Raw genomic sequence first — 25,498 nt, 5'->3', positions numbered from 1 at the left:
GTGGGCTCTCTCACTGGAATATTCGAGCAGAGACCCAGTGGTTGCTGGGTGTGCTCTAAAGAGGATTTCTGCCAGGGTCGGAAAATGGATGAATGGCCCCTAACAACTCTTCCAGCTCCAACCATCCATGGACCATGAAGGGTTTCAAGGATAACGGCAGAAGGGCCAAGGAGTTTCCTTGCGGCAGTGAGAGTAACTTACATACGTTAAGTACGTTATCTCCTATTCACAGAAATGCAAAGGGAGTCCCTGCCAGTCCCACACAGCCACAATTTCTGCCCCAAACATAGCTCCCCAGGGTGTAAAGATCAATCTGCTTGGCAGCTGCAGTAAAAATACTGAAATCGTAACAGGTGAATCTCAAAAGATATATTTCCTTTCTGGGCCTTGAAGATTGGTGTACATAGATAACACATTATGTAAAAATACTATGTATGCAGAATGCTGGCCCCAGTGTTGATGGGTCTGTCATGCCCACGAGACCTTGAATTCCTTGAAAGCAAGAATTCTGTCTTATCTCTCAGTTCCCCATGCTTAGCATGGTCTCTGGCATTCAGATGGTGGTCTCAAGTTTTTTGATGAATTAACCTAAACTATCTTAGATTTCTCTTTCTTCAACACATTTGTACCAAGAGCTTTCAGTAGACAAGGAGGACTATAAGAAACAAAATAAAATCCGAGCTCATCATTCTTGCCTCCAAGAGATTCACAATCAAGAAGAGATGAAACATATACCCCTAAAACAATTAACACTCAAGTTGTTGACCAAGTGACAAAATGATCTCCACACACAAAAGTGCTGAAATCTGGAGGAAGGAGATGGGTCTGGGCTGGAGAGGAAGGGAAACTGATCTTGGTGTGACATAATAGGAGGAAGTTTTTAAATTTTAGTTTCAGTTCTCAAAGCAGTATTCACTTTAGCTCTGAGATGTGTTATCTTTAACCCTTCATGCAACAGTTATAAACAAGATATAAATATTCTCCTGGTTCACCATTTATTTTGAGGATAAAAGGTGGCATTTGGGAAGCTTTGAATATAGCTTCTGTGTCATAGATTAAATTGAAGTCAGATTGAAAACATTATTAGGGAAAATGGCGTAAGATAGTCTTTGGTGACCAGAGAATTCTCCAAAGGAGGGAACTGGTGGCATAAGTCGCAATAGACCTTTTCCAATCTGTCAGTATTTAATACAGTGTAGAACTGGAAGGGACATCAGAGGTCATCTAGTCCAGTCCTGTCATCTTGTAAATGAGGAGACTGAGTATAGACAAGGCATAGGACTTGCTCAGAATCTGAGGGCAGAAGGGAGACTAGACTCCAAGATCCCTCAATGTATTCTTCAGGTCTTCATGTTCTCTTCACCTACATGTTCTCTTCATCTGGAGTGCTACCAGAAGCTGAAGAGAGACAGAGCTCCATTTGCTGGCAAAGATACAGGGGGACTTGCACTATCTCCCACATCCCTGTGAAGTAGATGGAGGAGGCCTTGGCAGGAAAAATTGTATTCATTCTCATCCCATGTTTGAATTTGGCAACCCTCACATCGAACCGATGGCCCAAATTCTACCAGTTCTTTCTACCCAATTATTCCCAAGTTCCCACATCCACTGTTTCCTCAGCCTCATGGCTTTGACTGAAGGTCCTCATCATCTCTTGCCTAGATGTTCAAGACAGCATCCTACTTGAGCTTCTCCGAACCTGGCTCCATGGTATGGCCAGAGAGATGACCCTAAGTACAAATCTGATTTTGTCAGACTTAGAATGGCCCATGCGACTCTTTCTTTAGAGTCTAACCACATCTCTGGCCCTCCACCGGCAATGTCCGTGTGCTCGCACTTTCTGAAGAAGACAGAGCTCTCTCATACTGTTGTGCTTGCAGTCTCGTCCATCAGCTCTGGACTCCATGCCTGTCTTGTTTGTTCTTCAAGGACAGTTCTGCTGTGCTCAGGTGTGAAGGCTTCCTCAGCTCTTCTAACAGATTCAGTCACCCCCCTGCAGTGCGCTCCGTTAGCTCTTTGCACTGGCCTCGGTTACTGCCCTGATTATAGGCATTGTACTGGCCTGTCTCCATGTGTCTCCCTCCAAGATAAGGACAAACCAGAGGCTATGTCTGGTTTGTCAGAGGAATCATCTCAGCAGATGTTTATAGAAAGAAAGGAAGGGAAGAGAGAAGTGACATTATGATCATTTGAAGAGAAGCAACTAGTCCTTTTTGTTTACTTTTGCCTAGGATTTTTTCATATTGTGTGTGTGTTAAAATTCATGTTTCCACTCACCTCTCCCAGATCCACCCCTCAAAGGTAATTATTTTTAGTTTATGTTTTTCCTTATTCTTCAGTATACCTGATTAAGACATGCAAACATCTTTTTTTTTTCTCTTTTTTAAAGATTGTATTTGTTTGAGAGGAGAGAGAGAGAGAGAGAGAGAGAGCGAGAGCCTGATCGGGGGAAGGGGTGGAGGGAGAGGGACAAGGAGACTCTCGGCTTAGTCCCTGCCTCAGGGCCCAGTCCCAGGACCCCGAGATCATGACCTGAGCTGAAGGCAAGAGGCTCAATGGACTAAGCCACCCAGGTGCCTCCATCTTGTTTTTTTCTTAAACAAATGTGGAATCATACATATTTTTCTGTTTTTATTGAATACATTACAAGGTATACATAGAGACTTACTTCATTTTTTAAAGTGATTGCATCATATCCTATAGTACATGTGTACCATATTTTTTAACTTCTTATTTATATATAGACAAGTAATTTCTGGGTTTTCAACATTATGAGGCGATAATAGTGGGTGGGACTTGTCTTGAGTCCTTTGAATAACTTCAGAATTGTGATGCTGTCACCATTTATTATAGGATCTGCAAGAACCTACCAATGGAGTGGTTTGCGGGAGCCAGGATGACGTTTGCACCGATCCCTGTTCTGTCCTTGCTCATAGGTCCTTAGCTCCCTTGGCTCTTGCTAGAGTTAGAGGCTGAAAGGAGCATCAAAGGGACACAAAGCAGAACCCCAGCTGCTGTCTGTTAATGGAACAGGCATGTAACAGTGGATTGAGAGCCTCCTAGACTCTTCCATTTACATGAATTCCCGCTTTAACCAGATTCCGTATACTTAATGTGAATTAGTTTTTCATCTTGCAGTGAGTTCATTATTCATACAGATCTGCTTTGAACAAAGAAGGTGCAAAAAAAATGGCTAAATGAGATTGAGGCAAAGCACTTCTACCCATTGTCCCTTTTTCTTTTTCTGTAAGCAGTAACCTACCAAGTAACCACTAATATATTTATCTTTCAGAGCAAGAGGCGGTTGTGGAAAGAGAATGGTTTACTTTGCAGTGAGCTGGAGGAAATGGGTCTTTTTGTTTGGTGTCCTAAACTGCTGGCCACCTCATTAGCTCATCTTCCTCATTTGACTGCTGTCTCCCTTTACCCTGAGCACCCAAGGACTGATGTCAAGATGCCCTCTCTCCTGACATCATCAGCCACCAGGACAGAAAAAGGGAGTTAACAGATAATCTGCCATTGCTTTTAGGCCTGCCACTGTATTTTTTTTTAAGTATTTTTATTTATTTTTGAGAGAGAGAGAGAGAGAGTGAGGACAAGCAGGGGGAGCAGCAAGCAGAGTAAGAAAGAGAAGCAGATTTTCCACTGAGCAGGGAGCCAGATGCTGGACTCAGTCCCAGGACTCTGGGATCATGACCGGAGCCAAAGGCAGACCCTTAACAGACTGAGCCACCTAGACACCTTAAGCCTGCCACTTTTTATCTCGAGGCCTGCCTTGCATTCTTCCTATCCTTGGGTGCGGGGGCTATATTATATTTTGCTCCTACTGCCAATGTACTTTTTACTATTCTTCCCACAGGACTACCATGGATGCTAAAAAACCAAGGAATAGCAGTTTGACATCCTTCCCAATTTTGAAAGCAAGAAAGAAACAGAATCTCAACCCTGGGAAGGTAAAGATCCTTGACTGTCATTGGGCAGGGGAGGTACCATCATGAAGACTTGGGGACCTGAGACCAGGACTGACTGTTTTCCTCCTAGTACCTTTGATGACAGAATGAGGGGAAGTTCTGGTGGGGAGGGACCAGGCTGGTTGGCAGACAGGTCTGGGTGGGCTTGGAGGGAGATTGGCTGGCGGGCCAGAGTGGAGTTTCGTGAACTCCAGAACTGCAAGGCCTTCATTGAGCAGGTGGCTTGTGTTTGAGGACACCTTGGATTGGTGTCTGTACTACAGTCTTTTGTATTGGGCTCTGTATTTCTGGAACCACACAGGAGGTGTCCCAGAATTGTCCCAAACATTTCCAGAAAAGGTCTGTGTGTTTTGTTTTGTTTTTCCCTAACACAGACATAGTGTCTTTATTTTTACCCAGCCTCAAAAACTAGTGAAACACCACAGCATAAAGGTAATTTTGTGATGTGGTCACAAGATTACCTCTTAATCAGATGTACTTTTTCATCTAATGCCCTCAGTTTGAATTTCACACTGACTCAAAAGATCATATTGGATCTTTGCTCTGAAAATTCTGTGGCAAACTTGAGCCCATGGCATTCAGCTTTGACTTTGAATCCTGCTTGTGTCACTGAATGGAAGAGCCAGAGTTCAATAGCCTATCTGAGATCCGATAAAAATTCTCCCCCCTGTAGATCACACACCACTTCCTTAAAATTATGACTCTTACATCACCTCTTTCAAGCAGTGTTCCTGATTTAGCCTTAACATTGTCTCCCTCTGGGTTATAACTCATAAAAATGAATCCTAATGCAAAGCCCACTGCCCCCCAACCCTACCCTTGGCATTACCACATACAACAGAAACCATTATTTTGTGATTCACAGTCACAAAAATTTACTAATTCTTAAAACATTTCTTTTGACAAAACAATATAAAATATTTAAAAGAATAAGTCTACATCAAAACAGGATAATATAATAAAGACAACGTTCTGTCCAAATTTAAAAATATTGTGCAAACAGATGGTCTTGGTTACGACTTAGAAAAATCATCACAGGTTTTGCAAATTGTATCTATTTTCTTACCTTCTTGAGCTCATATTTATTGAGTATTTGGGTGTCTCTCACATAAACTTTAGAGGCAAGTTCAATTATTATCCTCATTTTACAGATGGGAAAGCTAAAATTCAAGTGGATTTAACCAGCCATTGCCATACAACATTGCGTGGCAGATAGAATGCAAACCCATAGTCTTAACTACTCTTTTCCATGCCTCTTTGTTGAGTAAAGTCATTTAACTCTGTTAAATGTTGTTGTATAAAATTCCATAATATATTTATATTAATTTTAAGGAAAGCATATTCTGCTATAGTTGCTATGATAGGAATTTAAAAAAAATCACACTGAAGACCAATTCATTGATGTTATATTTTGTTAACTGCCAACAATTACCAATACCATTTAAAAATACTTTCTAGGGGCCCCTGGTGGCACATTTGGTTAAGTGTCCGACTCTTGGTTTCAGCTCAGGTCATGATCTCAAAGCCCTTCGAGGAGTCTGTTTGAGATTCTCCCTCTTCTCCCGCCCTCTCTGCCCCTTCCCTGGCTCATGCGGACGTGCACATGTTCTCTCTCTCTTTCCCAAAATAAAAAATAAAAATAAAAAATATTATCTAAACTTACTGCTATTGTCTTTACATTGGTAATTATTCTTATGGGCCCTAAATAAATGTCTTTTCACCATATGTTCATTTTTCCCAATGGACTTCTCCTCTAGTTGAGCTGAATAAGCCTAAGTAAGGAAAGACAAACAAATCAATAACCGTTCTCAGCACATGGAATCTTGGGTTTCAGTGGATAGTTACAATATTAATTGGAGAATGAAAAGAATGAATTATAATCTCTTCAACTTAAGAAACTTGGACGATGAGAGTACTATGGGTCTCAGCATATTAACTATCCCAAGCAAGTGTTGAAAAAATATTTTACGTAAATTGATAGTAATTTATATTTACTTCATGGCATTTAATGTTGTAACATTAAAGTTATAACTATAATATTTATAATAATAAATACTTAAGTATTTTAAATATAGATCTTGGTAGTGTTTCAGCTAAGGAAGTTTTAAAAATGTTGTTTTTAATAACTGATGTAAGACAACAGTGTGATCCTCTAGATAGTAGTATATCCTTCTTTAAAAGATGCCCCCATTCATTTGGCCAAAACACAGTAAAATATCAAAGAGCTATTTGCAACAGAGAGATCTCCACAGGGAGTGCTTTGTCTTGGATGCCTGTGGAGAGTCCACATCCTTTCAATTAGCCGGCAAGGATCACAGAGTCTCCCAGTGGCTTCCAGTGACATAGGTTCTCTGTGCACTTGAGGAAAATGGCCTCACGGTAGAGTTTATCCGAACTGCTGGCAGAGCGACCGTCCTCTCTTCCGGTCCTCATTATCTCAGTGAGTGAGTCCATTGCACAGCATTTGGCTTTTCTGTCACTCTGTCCGAAGGAAATGTGTTGTCTCGTGGCCAGCTTCTGGGACTGAAGACTCTGTTCATTTAGAGTGTGACTTTACAGTTTTTCTGTCAATTAATGAACAAGTGCTAGAAAGTACATCCTAAGCCCTCTAAAGGCACGCTTTCTGTTTTCAGCACTAGAAAAACAGGGATTTTCTTTTTCATTTCTCTCCTACCCATCCAACCATTTAACTGCTGAGTACCGCCTCCTTGGATATGCCTCCGCTCACCGTTCTTTCTAATTATGTAGTTGTTTGTTTAACTTGTTTACTGTTAGCCTCGCCCTCTGGAACCATAAGGTCCAGTATTGCAGCCACTGGCCACGTGAGACTATGGAGCCCTTGAGCTGGGGCTCGTCCAACTGGAGCTGTGCTGCACATGAAAAAGACACACCACGTTTCAAAGACGTGGTGTGCGAAAAGGAATGTGAAATACCTTAATGATAGCTTTTGATAATTGGGTGAGTTTTGTAGTATGTTAATAACTCAATGACATGGATAATCTTCTTAACTTCCCTTTCTCCATCTGTAAAATGAGGGCATTTGATTACAGATTCCTTAAGGTGGCTTCCAGCACCATAAATGTCCAAGCTCCACTCAACAGAAGTCCGGAAGGGGAAACGTCATCCCCAAGGCCATGCACTGGGGACAATAGAAAATGTCTCCAAGCACTTGGGCTTTTGGACTCCTGCTCTTGCCCCCCCTCAAGCCCTAAAGACATCCAGGCTGTCCTTCCTCCACCTTCACCAGGGACATAGCCTGGTGGGCAGGGCTCCAGAGAGGACACTGCATCAGTGAGATGAAAGCCTCAGTCTTCCCAAGTGGCTGGCCATGTTCACTCTGTTAATGGGTCTCCTGAGTCCAGGCTTGGCTGTGGGTATAAGCAGGAGGCTACTCTTTTCTGTCCAGACATCCTGGGCTTCTTCACACAGCAAAGGGGCTTTCATGGCAGAATCTTATTTACAAGTGGCCATGGAGAGATGCTGCAGCTTGCTTAGGCTCTGTGCAGCGACAGTAGCTTAACACCTTACCTGGGGATGTGAGGAGCCTAGCAACTGTCTCCCCCAGCTCTCTGCAGTGCTCGGATGATCCTAATTGTCAAACTTGTTGTGTTCTGTAGCGAGTCCCCAAAGATTTATTTTCTCTCTTCTTGTCACACCCTCTCTCTGCGTTAAGGCATTTGTTTTGAACTCACAGTTGCTCTGGCTTCTGGGAAGGGATTATGGAGCTTACAAGGAGGAAGCTGTGATTTGAAATCACAGAACTTGAGTTTCATCTGCCCACCCAACCTTGATCATGCACTTGGAATTTTTTTTTTTCTTTTTTAATTAACAGGAAGGAGGAGGAGACGAGGAGGAGCCAGCTAAGAAAATAGAAAAATAGCCGGTGAGGTATGATCGAGGCAGGTGTTTTGATAGAGGTGTCTGCCTTTCTGAAACATCTGGGTGGCCCAGGGGCAGGAGACCAGGTTGGCCTTGATGCCTGCTGAGAATCCGTTTGTTTTCTCCCCTGAACTTTGCAGATGAGGACATCTGGGGCTCAGTCCAAGGTAATAAGACAAGACAGTGTATCTCGAGATTCTGTTCTAACTAACCCTACAAGGAACCCTATCAGTGAGGGGGCAGGAAATGTACTCCCTTGTGATTCATGGTTAAACTGTGCATGTTGGGGATGGGGGCTTGGCATGAGGAGAATGCAAAGTAGGGAAGGTGAAGACACAGTGGCACCAGGGAGAGGACACTGATGCAAGACACGGGATTGGTGCAATTCTGTCCTCCATTCGGACATAGAAGTTACATGTCTGTGTGGTTGATGATGAGAATGTGCTCCTGTCTGATAGGATTTGTGAAGACCTTTTTTCCTAAAATGAACGATCTCTTTCACCTAGCTCCCCGGCACCGGGAAGCCTTCTGTGAGTAGAGATTCATTTATTTGCACCAAAACACTTTCTTTTCTTTCTCTTTGAAAAAATGCAGTTACCTTTGAGAAGAGGGTATTGGCAGGGGAATTCTCTTATGTGCTTTTGCTGATTAGGAGGCATTCCTTCCAAAAGGAAGTGCTGGGGAGCAGGACAGCACTAGCTCCCCTGGTGAGAGCTGAAGCCACTAGAAGAGGGAATATGGAGATACATGGGGAGAGTGTGGACTACCAACCAGGAACAGAGTCTTTGAGGACAAGGACTAGGGTTTCCTCTTCTTCAGTCTGTCCCTTTTCTTTCTCTTCCTTCCTTTGGCAAATATGTAAGGCTCAGAATTCTGAGATAAGACTCCTATTTTTTAATTAAAGGGGACCACTGCAACAGCCGTCTAAACTAGGGATATGGTGGGCAGAGTCTTGGAGGAATATTTATGGAGGAACATAATTATGCTATCCATGGTAGGAAACCATAGATGACAATTAGCAAGTTTGTGAAAACATTCTCATTCAGTCCTGTAAGTGGGAGGTTGTGCTAACTGCAGCCAGCTTGTGTTGAATAATTTAGATTTATAACAAAGGCACCTCCCTGTGACAACATACACAGAGGCAGCCTTCATTAGAAACAGCCTATAACTAATCCTATTATCCCAGCAAGGAAGATGGTATGCCCCATCCCTGCAGGTGGTCCCAGGTCAGTCCAGGCTCCTATGACTATAGATGCCATGGATGTTGACACCTGGCTAGGCACTCTGCGGACCCCTAAATGAACCCGCCAGAGGGAATAATCTTGAGAGGCCTCCTGTTTCCTGCCATAGACTCTTGTTGAGGGCAGATAAGAATTCACAAAAAATTAGGAAGTATACGTACATATCAAGGACATAAAGGAAAACCAAGTTCAGAGTGGGAAGGTATTAATTCCAAAGGAGGGGATGTCATTAGAGTGTGGTTTCCATTCTGGCTGCAAATTACTCACTTGGAGTGCTTTTTTAAAAATATGGGTTTCTGGGTTCCACCACTAGGTAGGTTGGAGATGGTGTATTTTAAGAGCTTTTCAGGAAATTTGAAACCCCGGACTCTGTGCTTTAGCATACTGCCTGCCACTTGGAGGTGCTCAGTAAATTTGTTAAAAATGAATGCGTCACTAAGGTCCATCCAAACTCTGTGGTTCCAGGTATCACCCCAGCTTGGGGAGGCAGGAAGCGGGTGTTCCTGGGAGAATCCTTGAGTCCAAGTTACAGGAATCAGCAACCAGAATAGTTTGGCATCTTTTAGTTATTTTGCCGGATTGTTGGGGACAAGGGTTGGGGGGTGCAGAAGCTGGGTTTCAGCTTTCCCACCTTCCTCTGAATCAGGTTTTAAGCCAAACTCAGCTTTTATTCGAGCTTTTGCAAAGTGGTGAGATGGAATTAGCCTTTTCTTTTGCTGAGAAAACAAAAGGAGAGTGAGAGCCCAAGGGATTCCAGCTCAGAAGACAAAAGCACAAGAGAGGCGGAGGAGGGGCCCAGGGTCAGAAGTTGAGACACCAGGCTTCTGATCAACCTCCCTAGTCACCATGCATGTTGGTGCAGGGCCTGGACCCTCTGCGGTCTATTACCAGAGATGGCAAGCTTAGCTGGAGACCCTAGGGGAATCCCAAGATTCAAATGTGGGCCTTGATGTGGAGAATCCTAGCAATCTGAGCCCACTTGTGAGCAGAGGGGTCTACCTCCCTTCGTGTGATCTGCACAGTGCAGCGACCATGCTCTGAGGCTCTGAGTCCAGGTTCCTTGACAGTGTCTCCTCAGATCTAACTTTCTATGCTTCAGGCTCTCAGGGAAAGAGTGCGCCCTGCCAGTGTCACTCTCTTTCCCCACTAGTGTTGATATGAACCATGTAGACTTCTGTGTTTTAATATTGCTTTTTAAAACAATGATATTTTCTGTGTTATAAAAGCAGTACATGTTCATATAAGAAGCTTGGAAAATAAAGGAGCCTCACAGTTCAATTCTGGCTGTTGAGACCTCCAGGAACAGTGATGCACATAGAAAAGAGCCATGAAAGGACCTCGGTGGCATTCTCAGATGCCCTGCCTTTTTATCTCCTGGCTCCTCCAGAGGTTTTCTCCAGCCTCAGAACAGTGTCCAGGTCTTAGACAGCATAGGAATCACTGCCTATGCTAGGTACCCCTGTGCATAAAATCTTTTTTATACTGAGGACTCTACATTTGGATAGAGAGCTCATGACTATTAGAGATTCCCACTGCAGTGGCTCAAAGGTCAGTGAGGGACCATAGTACAGTGTTACGAAGCTCCTGGTCTTAAAAGAAAAAGTCTTTTTTGCCACTGTGCATGTGGGAGATCATACTCTCTTCTTACTGCGTCCTGGGGATGTTGTGATAGAATGAAATGTTGTTGTGGGACATCCGGTCCCTATTGAGGAAGGCTGGAGACAAAACAAGCAACAAGTTGGTAAAGTTGTGTGACCCACTGGTAGAGGTGTGCACGGATATAAAAGCCAGCAACCCTTGGGGCAGACAAGCCTCGGGCAGCATCCTGTGAGTTGCCTTCTCTTTTTACCCTGCGTTGTCACACAAAGGTAATTTTTTATAGTCTGTCATGTTGTAACAAAGTTCAGGAGGCACTCTTCTATACAATGGTTCTCAGTATTGGTTCCATGAGAGGATTAAGGATCCACTCAAGACACTCCCAAGGACCACTTAAATGAGTCTTCCAGACAAATGGGACTTTGGAGGTTGCATCTTGTCCAACCCTCTGAGCCCATGCATATTTCTCACAGTGGCTTATTGGCCTTTCCAGTGATAGAGAGCTCACTAGCTCCTAAGGACTCCCACTCCATTTTTGGACAGCTCTAAGCTCTAGAAAATCCTTTATATTGAGCTAGAAACTACCTCTCTATAAATTCCACACTTTGGCCTCATTCTGTCCTGCAGATCATGTAGAACAAGCTTATAGTGAATCATAAACTATAGCACTTCTGATACTACCCCTCCCCTCAGGAGTTTTGTTTGTTTTATTAATACCCTTCTCTTCTTTTTAAGATTTTATTTATTTGACAGAGAGATAGTAGGCAGAGAGGCAGGCAGAAAGAGAGGAGGGAGTAGGCTTCCCGCTGAGCAGAAATCCCGATGCAGGGCTTGATCCCAGGACCCTGGGATCATGACCTGAGCCGAAGGGAGAGGCTTTAACCCACTGAGCTACCCAGGCATCCCATTAATACACTTTTTTTTTTTTAAAGATTTTATTTATTTATTTGACAGAGAGAAATCACAAGTACACTGAGAGGCAGGCAGAGAGAGAGAGAGAAGGAAGCAGGCTCCCTGCTGAGCAGAGAGCCCGATGCGGGAATCGATCCCAGGACCTTGAGATCATGACCTGAGCCGAAGGCAGCGGCTTAACCCACTGAGCCACCCAGGCGCCCCCATTAATACACTTTTTAAAGAACAGTTTTATACTTGTAGAAAAATTGAGCAGATAGTGCCGAGTCCCCATATATCACTCTGTACCCCACACCCAGTTTCCCTTATTATTAAAATCTTGTATTTGTGTTGTACTTCAGTTGTAATAATGAACTGATAGTGATACACTTTTTTAGATTTTTAAGATTTATTACTTATTTTAGAGAAAGGGAGCATGCACGGAAGTACAGAGAGGGACACAGGGCAGAGGGGGGGAGAGAGAGAGAAAGTGAGAGAGAGAGAGAGAGAGAGAATCTCAAGCAGACTCCCTGTTGAGCATCAGCGCCCAACATGGGGCTTGATCTCACAACTCTGAGATCATGACCTGAGCTGACATCACAAGTCAGATGTTTAACACACTAAGCCATGCAGACACTGAATTCTTATTTATTTTTATTTTTAAAAAAATTCAGATAATGAGGGCGCCTGGGTGGCTCAGTTGGTTGAGCAGCTGCCTTTGGCTCAGGTCATGATCCTGCACTTCCAGGATCGAGTCCCGCATCGGGCTCCCAGCTCCTTGGGGAGTCGGTTTCTCCCTCTGACCTTCTCCTCTTTCATGTTCTCTCTCACTTATTCTCTCTCAAATAAATAAATAAAATCTTTAAAAAAAAAAACTAAAACAATCTTCTAAAAAAATAAAAAAAATTCAGATAATGATACTTTTTTTTTTTAGAAGATTTTATTTACTTATTTATTTGACAGAGAGACAAACAACGAGAGAGAGAACACAGCAGGGGGAGTGGGAGAGGGAGAAGCAGGCTTCCCACCAAGCAGGGAGCCTGATGCAGGGCCCAATCCCAAGACCCTGGGGTCATGACCTAAGCTGAAGGCAGATGCTTAATGACTGAGCCACCCAGGCGCCCCAAGATAATGATACATTTTTAACTAAACTCCACACTTTCGGCAGATTTCCTTGTTACCTAAGGTTCTTTGTCCGCTCCAGGTTCCTATCTAGGCTGTGACAGTTTTTCAGACTTTTGTTATTTTTGATGATCTTGACAGTTTTGAGGACTGTTGGTCATGTATATTGTACGATGCCTTTCTGTTGGAATTTGTTTTTCTCATGATGTCATTGGGGTTGTAGGCTTTGGGAGGAAGCCTACTTGAGGTAAAGGGCCATTTTCATCCATCATATCAATGGTCCATGTTATCCACATGGGTTGTGGTCGCTCATGTTGATTAGATTACCTGGCTAAGGTAGTCTTTGTCTAGTTTATCCTGTAAAGTTGCTTTTGTTCCCTGCTTTCCATGCCATACTTTTTGGAAACAAGTCACTATGCACAGCTTAAAGGGTGGGGAGTTATGCTCTCCTCTTCCAGGGTGGAATGGGAACTCTTCTGCATGGGAAGCTTGTTTCTTCTCCCCTATTTATTTCTTTATTAGTTTATTTACATCAGTATGGATTCATAGATATTTATTTTAAACTTTGAGTTATATCCAACACTACTTTATTTTTTTTTGTTAGAATTTTTCCAGCTTTGGCCATTAGGAACTCTTTCAGTTGGTGCCTGTGTCCTTTTGACACACTTTCATCAATGTGTTGTTGCTGTTTGTTTTGTAGCCCTTCTTTACTTTATTTTTTAAATTTAATTTTATTTTTTCAGTGTTCCAAGATTCATTGTTTATGCACCACACCCAGTGCTCCATGCAATACAGTGCCCTCCTTAATACCCACCATCAGGCTCACCCAAACCCCCCACGCCCTCCCGCTCCAAAACCCTCAGTTTATTTCTCAGAGTCCACAGTCTCTCATGATTCATCTCCCACTCTGATTTCTCCCAAATCCCTTCTCCTCTCCTTCTCCCAATGTCCTCTTGTTATTTCGTATGTTCCACAAGTAAGTGAGACCATAAGATAATTGACTCTCTCTGCTTGACTTATTTCACTCCGCATAATCTCCTTCAGTCCCATCCATGTTGATATAAAAGTTGGGTATCCATCCTTTCTTATGGAGGCTTAATACTCCATAGTATATAGGGACCACATCTTCCTTATCCATTCGTCTACTGAAGGGCATCTTGGCTCCTTCCACAGCTTGGTGATTGTGGCCATTGCTGCTATGAGCATTGGGGTACGTATGGCCCTTTCTTACTTTATGTCAGTAGAAGATTCTCCAGGCTCATCTTGTGCATTTCCAGACCCAGTTCTAGAATCAATCATTTTTCCAAGGAGACTTGGTTCCTTTTACTAGAGAATGGTATTAGAAACCAAGTTGTGAGTGTTAGGTGTGCTTGTTCCTTTGGGGTGTTATTTCTTTTAGGACCTCTCAAGCTAACAAAGCTGTGTGTGTGTGTGTGTGTGTGTGTGTATATGTTTGTGTGTGCACAAGTGCATGCATTAACCTTTGTGTAAACACGTATCTATAGATATTTCTATATGTAACCATTTGTAACTACATTGAGTTAAACAAGAGTTCCTACTGATGCCTTTAACCCTAATCCATTATCACATGGTGGTAATGTCAATGATGACTTTGATTATCTGTAAATCTCCAGTCTAACATGGCAAACCTGCTGTCATCCACAATTCATTTATTTAGTCATTTGATTCCAATATATATGTATGGAAGTATCAGAATTGTTAACCTCTCAGACATTTTGTTTTGTTTTATCTTCTCTCATACTAAATATCCTCAGTGCCTTTAAGCATTTTAGACTGCTCATCTTGTTCATACTCCATCAATTCTGAGTCCATGTTTTCCTTCTCCTGAGAAGGAAGGAAAGAGAATGACTCATTTTACAAGAGAATGACTTCTAGCAAGTACTTACCCTTGGTATACACAAAGCACTGGTTTAAGTGCTTTATGTACATGAACTCACTTAGTCCTTGTAACAGTCCTATGAGACTGGTACCGTCATTATCTCTGTACTACAAGAGGAAAGGTTAGTAACTTGCCCAAGGTCAAACAACTAATGAGTAGTGGAGTTGGGATTTAAAACTAAGGCCTGATGTCAGAGTTCATATCTGTGATCATTATTTTGTGCCACATTGCTGCTAACGCGTCTTTCTGAAGTACTGCTGTGCATATGTAACACCCAGACTTGCAAACTATCAGTGATTCACCACTTCCCGTTAGATAAAGACCAAATGTCTTAGGTAAGACTTCACTGCCTTCCTCAATCCAGTATATCCTCTGCTCCAGCTTAGCCAGCATGACCGTCAGAGCATTCTAATATACTGTTTCACCTTAAGAGCACACTCTCTACCCATCCTCCCAGATAAAGCCCAGAGCAAGCCAAGCCCCTTCCATAAAGCTTCCTCACATCCCTTCTATCAGATGCATTTGCATGGATCTCTTCCTTCTTTGTCGACACTCATTATTCATACCCTTTGTTTGGTATTTAGTTGTGTTTCAATAATATACTTTTCATTGGTCTCTCCAGTCTCCCTAGTTGTTCTCAATGCCAGCTTGTCATTGTTGATGACTGTTATAAGTTTAATTCCTGCCTGACTTATTTCATGAGAAGTGGGGACTTTGTGAGATTTGTGATTGCAGTATTTGCTCAGATATCATCATTGTCCATTCAATAGATAATCAAATCCTGCATTAGTATATGTTAGCCAATCAAATTAGTTTGGTCTTAGGCCTTGAACCATGCTCTCTGCAGCCCCTACTCTCTCAGATCATGTCCCTATTCTAGGAGGTCAAGATGGCCTATTCTACATAGTTCCCATTATTACAGCTCTGTATAGGGCTTAGATATTAAGTGGAAGAACTGTCCCCAGTTCCTATTTCAGTGTGGCTAGTATGCCAGGTTTTACAGGATTGGGTCTGGCACCAGCTGTGTCTCAGATTAATCTCATTCAGCTCCCTAAGAGGGGACTGGAAAAGAAGGAGCACCCATGAGTTCTGCTTCAAAGAGAAGAACCTAGATTCAAACTGTAGCCTGTACTTGCTAAACTTTAGTAATTTTAGTGCCACCTTCATGGTTTTTGCCATATCTGCATAATGCTCACTTTTTTTTTTTTTAAAGATTTTATTTATTTGTCAGAGAGAGAGCGAGCGAGAGCGAGCACAGGCAAAGTGGAAGGCAGAGTCAGAGGGAGAAGCAGGCTCCCTGCGGAGCAAGGAGCCCGATGTGGGACTCGATCCCAGGACGCTGGGATCATGACCTGAGCCGAAGGCCGCTGCTTAACCAACTGAGCCACCCAGGCGTCCCAATGCTCACATTTTTTAACTTAAATTTTGGTCTCGTTTTACATAGTAAAATTGTAGGTTTAATAAGTTATAGTTTTTCAAATGGATATTAAAATAAATGTATAAACATTAGATAGCTGTTATCTTGTATCACATGCAATTATGTCACAAACCTTGATGATGTGTCTGTGACACTTTGGGGGACACAGCCCTGCTGTTTTGGTTTTTCCTCCTGACCCCTTTTTAGGTGTGAAGTCTGTTCTGATCAGGTAACAGGTGTTCAGGCTGGGCTCCTGTATTCTAGTGGGTTCCACAGGGGCAGAGCCACTTCAGAGACACTCTGAGGGTAGAGAGAGTCCCTGGGCAAGACTGTGGGCATTTTCTTCTCTTCAGAAAGAGGAGCTCAGCTTTTAGTTCTTCCCATGTCCAGGGTGCCTAGTTAAGATTTTATTTGAAGAAAGGCTTCCATGGATTTTTTTTTTAAAAGTTTGAAAACCATAGGACAATTCACTCTAGGATAGGTACTGCCAGAAAGATGACTTCATCCATATATTCATTCAGTACTTCTCTAGGCCTCTCTTACCTCTTTCTAGCTTTGGCATCAAGAGAGCTGGCTCCAACTGTGTCTTGATTGTTGTAATGAAGCAAAATATTTCTCAATATCTTGAGATAATAGCATGCTAAATACTATTCCAATACTGTTCTACTTGATCTAGGTTGAGAGTAAGCCTTTGGTTCAAGCTCAGAAGCCACCTTCCAAGATCAAGGACTTCAGAATGACTCGATTCTTGCCTAAGGTGGGAAGTGATGTTTAGTGTCTTTTTTCTAGGAAAGGTTGAAGATAGGTGGGTGGCTAGGATAACTTTTCAGAGGCATTTTTCATCAACTCAGCATAACATGATGCGTATGTTCTTTCCACATCTCCACACTATTTTAAATGTTGCTATTCACCGACAGATTACCCCTCTTGTAATCAATCAGTGTGTGAGGGCAGGGATCCAAGTGAGGTCAAATCAATAATATAAAGAAAATGTGAGCTTATGTTGCAGCAAAGGGGATGTACATTATATAGCAGGAAATGTTTTCCCATATTAGGATGATAAGATATTGGAATGATGATAATAATGGCTAACACTTATGGGATACTCTACATGAATTGCCTCATTTACCTCACAAAAGCCTTATGAGGTAGATCCCATTTTTGTCCCCATGGTAGTGGTGAGATAACTGAAGCTTAGAGAAAGAGATGTGTGGCCTATTTAGGGTCTGCAGTTGTATGTGGTGGAGCAGGGATTCAAACCCAGAGCTCATCTGCTTGACCACTCTGCTTTTCTCTACAAGAGCTTTGAAAATAGATTTAGATCTGGATTTGGTTCAGACTCATTCTTGCTCTAGCAGGGGAGCTGGGAGAAATGACTACCTGGAAACATAGATTTCTTGCCTGAGGCTTCTGCATCTTATCCACTCTCTCCTTATATAGAATCCAAACACCAGCATTGCTTCACTCCCTTTTGTGGATACCAAGGGGAAGAAGAACATGGTTAACTTCCCACGCATCAGCAACAAAGTCTTGCTAAAGCCACCCCTCCTGTATCAGGTGAGTACAGGGCAATGGACATGGCCCTGAGCAGGCAGGTCAAAGAGTCTGGTCCGGAACCAAGTTTAGAAAGGCTGAGGATGGTGGGAAAAGCACAATGTCACCTGAAGAGTTGGGTTCTCGTCCCGTTCTTACTCTACAATGAATGTAAACCTAGCAAATAAATCATTGACTTTCTTTTATCTATAAAATGGGCTCTCCATAAGGTTGTCCTGAGGATTCATTGAGGGAAAGAAGAATGAAATGTCTGGTATATAAATGGTAGAAGCATATGAAATGATTGTTTTCCTCCAATGTCTCCTATATTTTTTGATGGAAGGACCAAAAAGAAAGAGCATAAGAACGTGCCAAATTAAAGAGGTATTACAAACACAAAAGTTGAAGAGTTTGTGCACTTGGGCAAATCACTTTATCTCGTTAGGAAATGGCCTTCTTAAGAGCAGTAGTAAAAAAAACTATTCCAATTTTTTCCTGGAGTAAGAGGTCACTGGGGCTATCAACTGCATAAGGTATTGAGAATGGCCTCACAGAGAATAATGTGTGTCAGACAGATACTTCCTTTGAGAGAAGGACTGAGAAAACCTAATGTCTGATGACTATCATTTTCTCCCTGGAAAGCTAGGAGAAGAATCTGGCTGGATGTGGGTGTTCTTGGACTAATCAATGGTTTGTGACACCCAAAAGTCTAATCAGTACTTTATTTCAAGTCTCTTTGTCTGGACAGGAGAATCAAAGTCACAATCAGATGCCAGCCTCTGAGCTCAAGGCTTCAGAAATGCCTTTTCATTCAAGCATTAAAGCCGAAGATCCCAAGCCAGAGGAGAAACCACCAAGAAAGCACAAGGTGCCTCTGACAGCGGCAGGTATGTCTTTTGGGAAGTAGCAGGGTATAGGGGGTTGATTCTAGATGGTCAAGTTGTCCTGAGCTGAGCTGAACCAGAGAGGGCTAAGCTTCGAGGTGTTGGAGAAGTCAACTAAGACAACAAGCCAAAATGAAAGTAACAGTAAGCTTCTCATCACTTACTGTGATCACTTACTTCTCATTACTTACAGGGGAAAACACCAGCTCCTCAGTGTTACATTTTCCCTGTGGACTGGCATCACTCCAGGTCAGATGTATGAGCTCAGTCAGCGTTCACTGCCTAGGCAGCTGAACAAGCCTCCTGTCATTTTATGCAGGAGAGGGAGGGAGAGGTGGAGGGGAAGGGTTCAGAGTGGAAATGTACAGAGTACTGAGTCAGAGTAGGGCAACTGTCTTGATGTCTCACTTCCTCCTCTTGATAAGGAGGTCTTGGCAGAAGTATCTGAGGAAGGCATCTGAATAGGGGCTCCTGGGTTAGAAATGTAGATGTGCATAAGTGCATGGTTGCTTAGGGGAACCTGAGCCCTTGACTGCAACTTCTCAGAGATTTCATGCACTGGCTCTGCACCAGTGCTGGTATGGGGAGGGCAGCTTACCCATGAACCCTGCCAGGAAGCCTTTACAATTACCTATTGTTGGGCCTGAAAGAGCACTCATAGTTTTTGGCCAGGACTCCAACTCCTCACAAGGTTCAGCGATGCATCCCCTATTAGAATTCAAAGAAAGAAAACCAACACCCACTTTGCCAACACTATCTTACGCTTGGAGCTCTTCTACCCACAGCCTTTAAGTCGTCCTTCCTCTTCTTAAACAATCTGAGGAACTACCCACAAGGAGACCACTTCAATCTTGAGCTAGTTCTGCCTTAACAGAGCTCATACCTGCTTCCTTGCTGTCTTAGGTCTTGGTTCTGTCTTCTGGGCTAAGAATATGCCTTACGTAGCTTTCACATGACTGACACAGGTCTTGTCTCTCATGTCTTTCTTCCTCCTGGCAGTTCTTTCTCCAACTCTTCAGCAGTTTGTCAAATAACATGGTGCCTTCCCCTCCCACTCCCAATCCTCAGGGCTCTCTCTCAGCACTCTCCAATTTAACTCCTTAAAGTTTGAACCCCACCCCACCTGCTGCCAAACCAAACACCAAACACCTGATGGGGGCTGGCCAGAAGAGGGTGGAGAAGAGCAAACACAAGTTTCTTCCTTGCAGTCTGAGCTGCAGATTTGAGCGGGTAATACCTCCTGGGCCTTTAAAGTTGCACTTTAGTAACCTGCCTGGCCCTTGAGGACATTGTAGTTTGCAAACCCTCTTGGGAAAAACTGTGTAGCCCCAAACCATATCAACTTGGAAACTGCTGCCAGTAGTTTCATACTACTGTTGACACCAGCTTTACCTCCTGAAATTTTTACCCATGCTGCTGCAACCCATAGCTTTTGGGGGCTAAATTCTCTCTTTCCTTTCCTTTGTGTTTCCCTCCTGATTTGTTGAAATCAGCACAACACCTTAACATTTATCCTTTACATTTCTCCCTGTGAGATTCGAGACATGTGGTCCTTAGGAAGCCACCTAGTTGAGGGCAGGAGTGACTGGCTCATGAGCTAGAAGGCGTGCCATCATCAAGACCCTGGGCAAATCCCCACATTGCCTTAACTGACAACTATAGCGTCTTTCACACAGAGGCTCTTAAGTTTTTTAAGAACGAGCTATCTTCATATGAGCAAAGTGAAATCCTGGGCTACACGGAGCTGTGGTTCCTGGGGCTTGAAGCAGAGAAGCTCCACGTGACTCCTGAGAAGTTCAGCAAAACGAGTTTTGATGATGAACACGGCTCCTATATAAAGGTGATGGAGAAATATGTGGTGGTAACTCCAGGGGCGTGGGGCTCAGGGACAGGAAGTAGTCCGGAAAGAAAAAAAAAAAAGTGTGGGGTTTTTTTCTTTTTTTTTTTTTGAAATAACATTTGGTGATGATACATCTCAAACTAGGCATCCTGAAGGATTCTAGTAGGTGCTAAACCAAAGAAATGTCATGTTTAAAAATGGGAAAACATGCAATTAATATACAAACTACTCTGCTAACAGAGTACTGATTTTTCTCCAAGAGTATTTGGGGAACAGGCTTGCATCCCGAGCAAATTCCCACAGATTCTTTTTCTGCATAACCTTGTACCCATTGGAAGAGCCAGACTCCAGGGGAAAAATGCAGTCTCCACAACATCCTCTTTTTTGTCTCCTCCATACACTCCCACACATGGACCTCTTTCTATTTCATTTTAAACGCCATTTCTCCACAACCAAAAAACGTTCTTGTCACTGTAGTCCCTGGCACCCAGTCTTTGACTCCTTTCAATTTCCCAGAGATGGATCCTGGGAAGGGGATCTCTCCTTCTCCTCTTCTGATTGCATCTCTGGGGTTGACCAGGACAGTGCCTCTTATCAGCCTGAAGGCAAAATCTGGGCAGTGGGAAGTGTCTCTTATGCTTCAGAAAGCAATTTCCACTTCTGAAAATGGATGATGCTTAGTCCACCAGTTATAGGCTGCTGGGAATTTCCTCCTCTGGACATTTCCTCACAATGTGGTTACATTTAAAGAAGACAAGATTGGTCTTCGATGGCTTCAGAGAAGAACATATTTCTTAGGAGTAATTAGAGCCATGTGTCTCAAGCTTTCCTATGCACACAATTCCCCTAGAGATCTTGTTAAAAATGTGGATTTTTATACAGCAGGTGTGGGGTGGAGTCTGAGATATTGCCCTTTTCAGAAGTTTCCAGGCAATGCCCACACTGCTGGTCCTTGGGTCACACTCTGAGAAGGAAGGCTTTAGAATTTCTGGCACAGATTCTCCATCTAGTGCCCTGGTTCTCAACATTTTTAGGCCAAGGATCCCTTTGGGAGTCTGATATGTGCTATAAGTCCTCATCCTAGAAAAGGCATCCTGAACATACATAAAGTTTCAAAGAGGAGTGGATTGTTAAGGAATCCTTGGTTAAGAATCTCCAATGCAAACCTTAGTTCCAGTTCATCTGGACACCTTTAGCTCCTCCACCCCGACCCCACCTGGGCGTAGGATCTCTGGGAAATTCCCCAGCAATGTCAGCAGTACCTTTATATTAATTCACTGCAGTTCAGTTCCTCTGTCTCAAATATTAGGGAACAATGTTACTGGTGGAGGCAGGCATGGGGATAATGCATGCTCACTGCATAATCAAAATCTCCATCTCCATTTCATTCCAACGCATGCCAAATTCCCAAACAAGCAGCACAACTGCATTCTCATTTCCATTCTGTCAGCCATTATTAGCTGAATACTTGTTTGAGAACCTATCATACACTTGAGCATGTGCCAGACTCTGGAAATATAAAAGGAACTACAGAAATGAGTACAACCTCGTTGCTGGCCTCAAGTAATAGCAATCAATGTCAAAGTTGACATGTAGATGAATAATTATGATACAGCCAAGCTGGTGACCCATGCAAAATACCTTTATGCCAACATGTGCAGAACTTGTCCGTTGCCCTTTCCCTGTACATTGTCACGACAAACTTTTGCAAGTAGGGCAATCCACGTCCACGTATTAGTAACATACCTGTTGATGTGCATGATCCTGATTCTTGCTGTATAAATGAACCAGCAGCATGGGATCACAAACACACCCTGAGGACTTGTGCACAAACACATGTCTTTCACCTCTCCCAAATTCCTGAGGGCAAAACTGGAAATCAGAGATTCTCAGAACTAGAAGGCATTAGAGGTTGTTATCTAGGACCTTCAGTCCTAGGCTGCCTGATGAGGGCACTCAATTCAGAGTGGGAAAGTGACTTGTCTGAAGATATGGAGATAAAGTTTTTAATTAAAAATTTCCTGTTGCTTTGAATAAACACCTGTTCTCTAGCTCCCAGCCCATGGAGGGGCATGGGTGACTCTGGCTCTTGGAAAATCTTTCTCCTCTTAGTTCAGAAAGGTTCAAGTTCTGTACTGCTAACTCTCACATCAGAATTAAATCTGGGTAAGTCAAGAGGAGAACCAGATCTGACCAGGAAGAGGCAGAACAGACAGGAAACCTTGTTTGATTGCTGGAGACACACCCAGTGTCTGAAATAGAACTTTCCCCAAACTGAGGCTGCTGCTCAGCTGCATTCAAGAATTATGAAATATCCAAACTGAAAGGGACCTTAGAACTACTTTGTTCACTCATCTTAACTTTACAGGTTCCCACATAGGTGGGTTGGTTCCCACCAACCAGAGATGATAGCAGGACTGGGACTAGAACCCAGTTAAAATTTTTTATTTTTAAAGATTTTATTATTATTACTTATTTGTCTGAAAGAGTGAGTACAAGCAGGAGGAGAGACAGACAGAGGGAGAAACAGTTTCCCCATTGAGCAAGGAGCCTGATGTGGGACTCGATCCCAGGACCCTGAGATCATGACCTGAGCCCAAGGCAGACACTTAACCGACGGAGCCATCCAGGCATCCCTAGAACCCAAGTTTTCTTTTCTTTCTTTTTTTTTTTTTAAAAGATTTTATTTATTCATTTGACAGACAGAGGTCACAGGTAGGCAGAGAGGCAGGCAGAGAGAAAGGGGAGGAAGCAGGCTCCCTGCCAAGCAGAGAGCCCGATGCGGGGCTCGATCCCAAGACCCTGGGACCATGACCTGAGCCGAAGGCAGAGGCTTTAACCCACTGAGCCACCCAGGTGCCCTGAACCCAAGTTTTCTAAAGACCATCCAATGTTCTTTGCACTGCCTGACATGGATAGGGCCTTGTGGGACCTTCCTGACGCCACATTGGTAGCCTGGGATCTGAGCAGTCACCTGACCAATGCAACAGTAAGGAGAGGAGGTTGGGAGTTGCACAAACACCTGGTGCAGTTCAGAAAGTTCCCCCAGGGGTAAACCAGGGCCTGACACAGGGACACCACTATCAGGGATGCCCCAAAGCCTACGGCTCTGTTCCTTACCCTGGTCTGGCTTCTGCAGGTCCTGCATGACCACATTGCCTACCGCTATGAGGTTTTGGAGATGATCGGGAAAGGGTCCTTTGGACAGGTGGCCAAGTGCTTGGATCACAAAAACAATGAGTTGGTGGCCTTGAAAATCATCAGGAACAAGAAGAGGTGTGGTTTGGTAGACGGCCTGGGCCATGGGAGGGGTGGTCTACATGATTCTGGCCCCGTCACAATGCCAATCCTTCCTGACTCTGCCTTTTTCTCTGATCTTCCTTGTCCTTTCCTCTTTCTCTAATTATCTGATTCCACAATGGGGCAAAGAGGAGGCAAGAATATGATGCTTTTAGTGCTTTCTACCCGCACCCCCTGGACTCTTGTTGGGGCGATGGGGAGGGGCTGGAGGAAGGGGCTAACTGCCGCAGTATGACGTGACTCTGTGAATTCTGTCCCCATTCCCTATCCTCCCTGCCACTCCCCTGCCACTCCCCTGCCACTCCCCTGCCACTCCCCTGCCACTTCAGATTTCACCACCAGGCCCTGGTGGAGCTGAAGATCCTGGAAGCTCTCAGAAGGAAGGACAAAGACAACACCCACAATGTGGTGCACATGAAGGACTTTTTCTATTTTCGCAATCATCTCTGCATCTCCTTTGAACTCCTGGGGTCAGCTGCTTTTTCTTTTAATTTATTTTCTTTTGAAAAGTTGCTTAAGGTGACAGAAGAGAAACTTCGAGGTCAGAACACTAGGTTTTTCTAGATGTGGGCTTTTGAGGACTAGAGTGGACACGACGGGCAAGGAGCCAATGGAGCTGACACAAAGCTGTCCATCTCACCCCATCCCTCAGTCACATCTGTCGCCTGCCAGCATACTCAGGATGTGCTGCCTCAGTTCTGGGTGCCAAACTGGGTGACATAACCAATACAAGTCCTCTTTCCTCAAGACTAAAACAGAAATATATTGAAAGGGATTATCCCATGCCACCATGTCCCCACTCACTGGCTTTATAATCCTGTGGTGCTGAGTTTGGAACCCAAGGGAGCAGGCAGCTAGTGTTCCCAGGGGTGGGGTGGGAGGACTTTGATTTTGAGCAAATCAGGATAGGAGCAGATATTTTTGGTCAGGAAACAGAATCTGACTGAAATAGATTAGCATCACCTTTCTGAATATTGGAGCCAGAAGGGTGTGCTAATTGGAAGGGCATGCTAGTTTAATTACTTGTCTCTCTGAGAAGATCATCTTCCATAATTTGAACAAAGCCAAAAACCCAGAAAGAATTTAGCAAAGGGGCATAATTAGGGTAGACTCTCAAGGGGCTCAGTATTATGGGATTCACTGAGCTGGTAGCTTGGTGCTCCCATGACACCACTGCTGTTAGTAAAATTCTAGGAACCAGGGAAATTTGAATCAGAAGGAACATTGATACTTTTCTCAGCACCTCTGATGACTACAAAATGTGGTCCACTTTCCAGTATGCAGAGGTGAATTATCTCTCTTCTGTCGAAATGAACAAGCCAGGATGCCTTTCTAGACCATTACTCACAGTCACAGTCAGATATCATTGTATTTAAAAGAGCTTTGAGAAGTGAGGAGGGACAGGAGTGCAGAGGGAGAATCCAAAGACCAGAGAGGTTAGGAGTTTCCCAAGGTCACACAGGTAGTCAGGACGAGGCTAGAGCTTCACATCTCCCCTGTACTCCTCAAGAATAAATGGCTTCCTAAATACTTCCGGAGTTCCAGAAGGCTTACAGATGGAAGATCGGGGGAAACCGGGAAGAAGTTGACGCAGAGCTGTCTCTGGGCTGTGCCCTTCTTTCCCTCCTCTTCCCATCTTAACAGTTTGCAGAGTCCCAAACTGATGATAGCCCACAGAACCGTTTTTCTTGTTAAAATGCTTTGCATTTGTTTCCAATATTTGTAAGTCATCGGATCTCACATAATATAAAAGGTTTTTTATACAATAGTGTAGGCTTCTGCCTGTCTAGAAAATTTAGGATAATCTAGCAAGAGTAAATCATTTCTGCAAGGCTACAGTTGGATGGGACCAAGCATCCAGGCTCACTTGAGATAGGGTAGGGTTTCTCCATTTGCCTTAACCCCCACCTGCCCACTCTCTTAT

The 25,498-nt window shown here is 43.6% G+C and overlaps 1 protein-coding gene across 4 annotated transcripts in view; it reads left to right on the top strand.

The window, feature by feature from the left end:
- Positions 1-25,498, top strand: part of DYRK4 (dual specificity tyrosine phosphorylation regulated kinase 4) — a 48,374-nt gene that overhangs the window by 1,910 nt on the left and 20,966 nt on the right. For all 4 annotated transcript variants that reach the window (XR_006604249.1, XM_013048864.2, XM_013048866.2 and 1 more), the window contains 7 exons: positions 3,860-3,953; positions 16,694-16,774; positions 17,458-17,574; positions 18,299-18,437; positions 20,111-20,274; positions 23,414-23,550; positions 23,904-24,044. Coding sequence is in view for 3 of the 4 variants with exons in the window: in XM_013048864.2 (XP_012904318.1) it covers positions 3,860-3,953; positions 16,694-16,774; positions 17,458-17,574; positions 18,299-18,437; positions 20,111-20,274; positions 23,414-23,550; positions 23,904-24,044 (873 nt within the window). In the remaining variant the exon portion in view is untranslated. The remainder of the gene's footprint in view (positions 1-3,859; positions 3,954-16,693; positions 16,775-17,457; positions 17,575-18,298; positions 18,438-20,110; positions 20,275-23,413; positions 23,551-23,903; positions 24,045-25,498) is intronic.

Source organism: Mustela putorius, unplaced genomic scaffold (genome assembly GCF_011764305.1).
Source record: "Mustela putorius furo isolate JIRA1106 unplaced genomic scaffold, ASM1176430v1.1 tig00003988_pilon_pilon_pilon, whole genome shotgun sequence".
Classification (NCBI taxonomy): Eukaryota; Metazoa; Chordata; class Mammalia; order Carnivora; family Mustelidae; genus Mustela; species Mustela putorius.
This window is presented reverse-complemented; position numbering and strand designations above follow the sequence as displayed.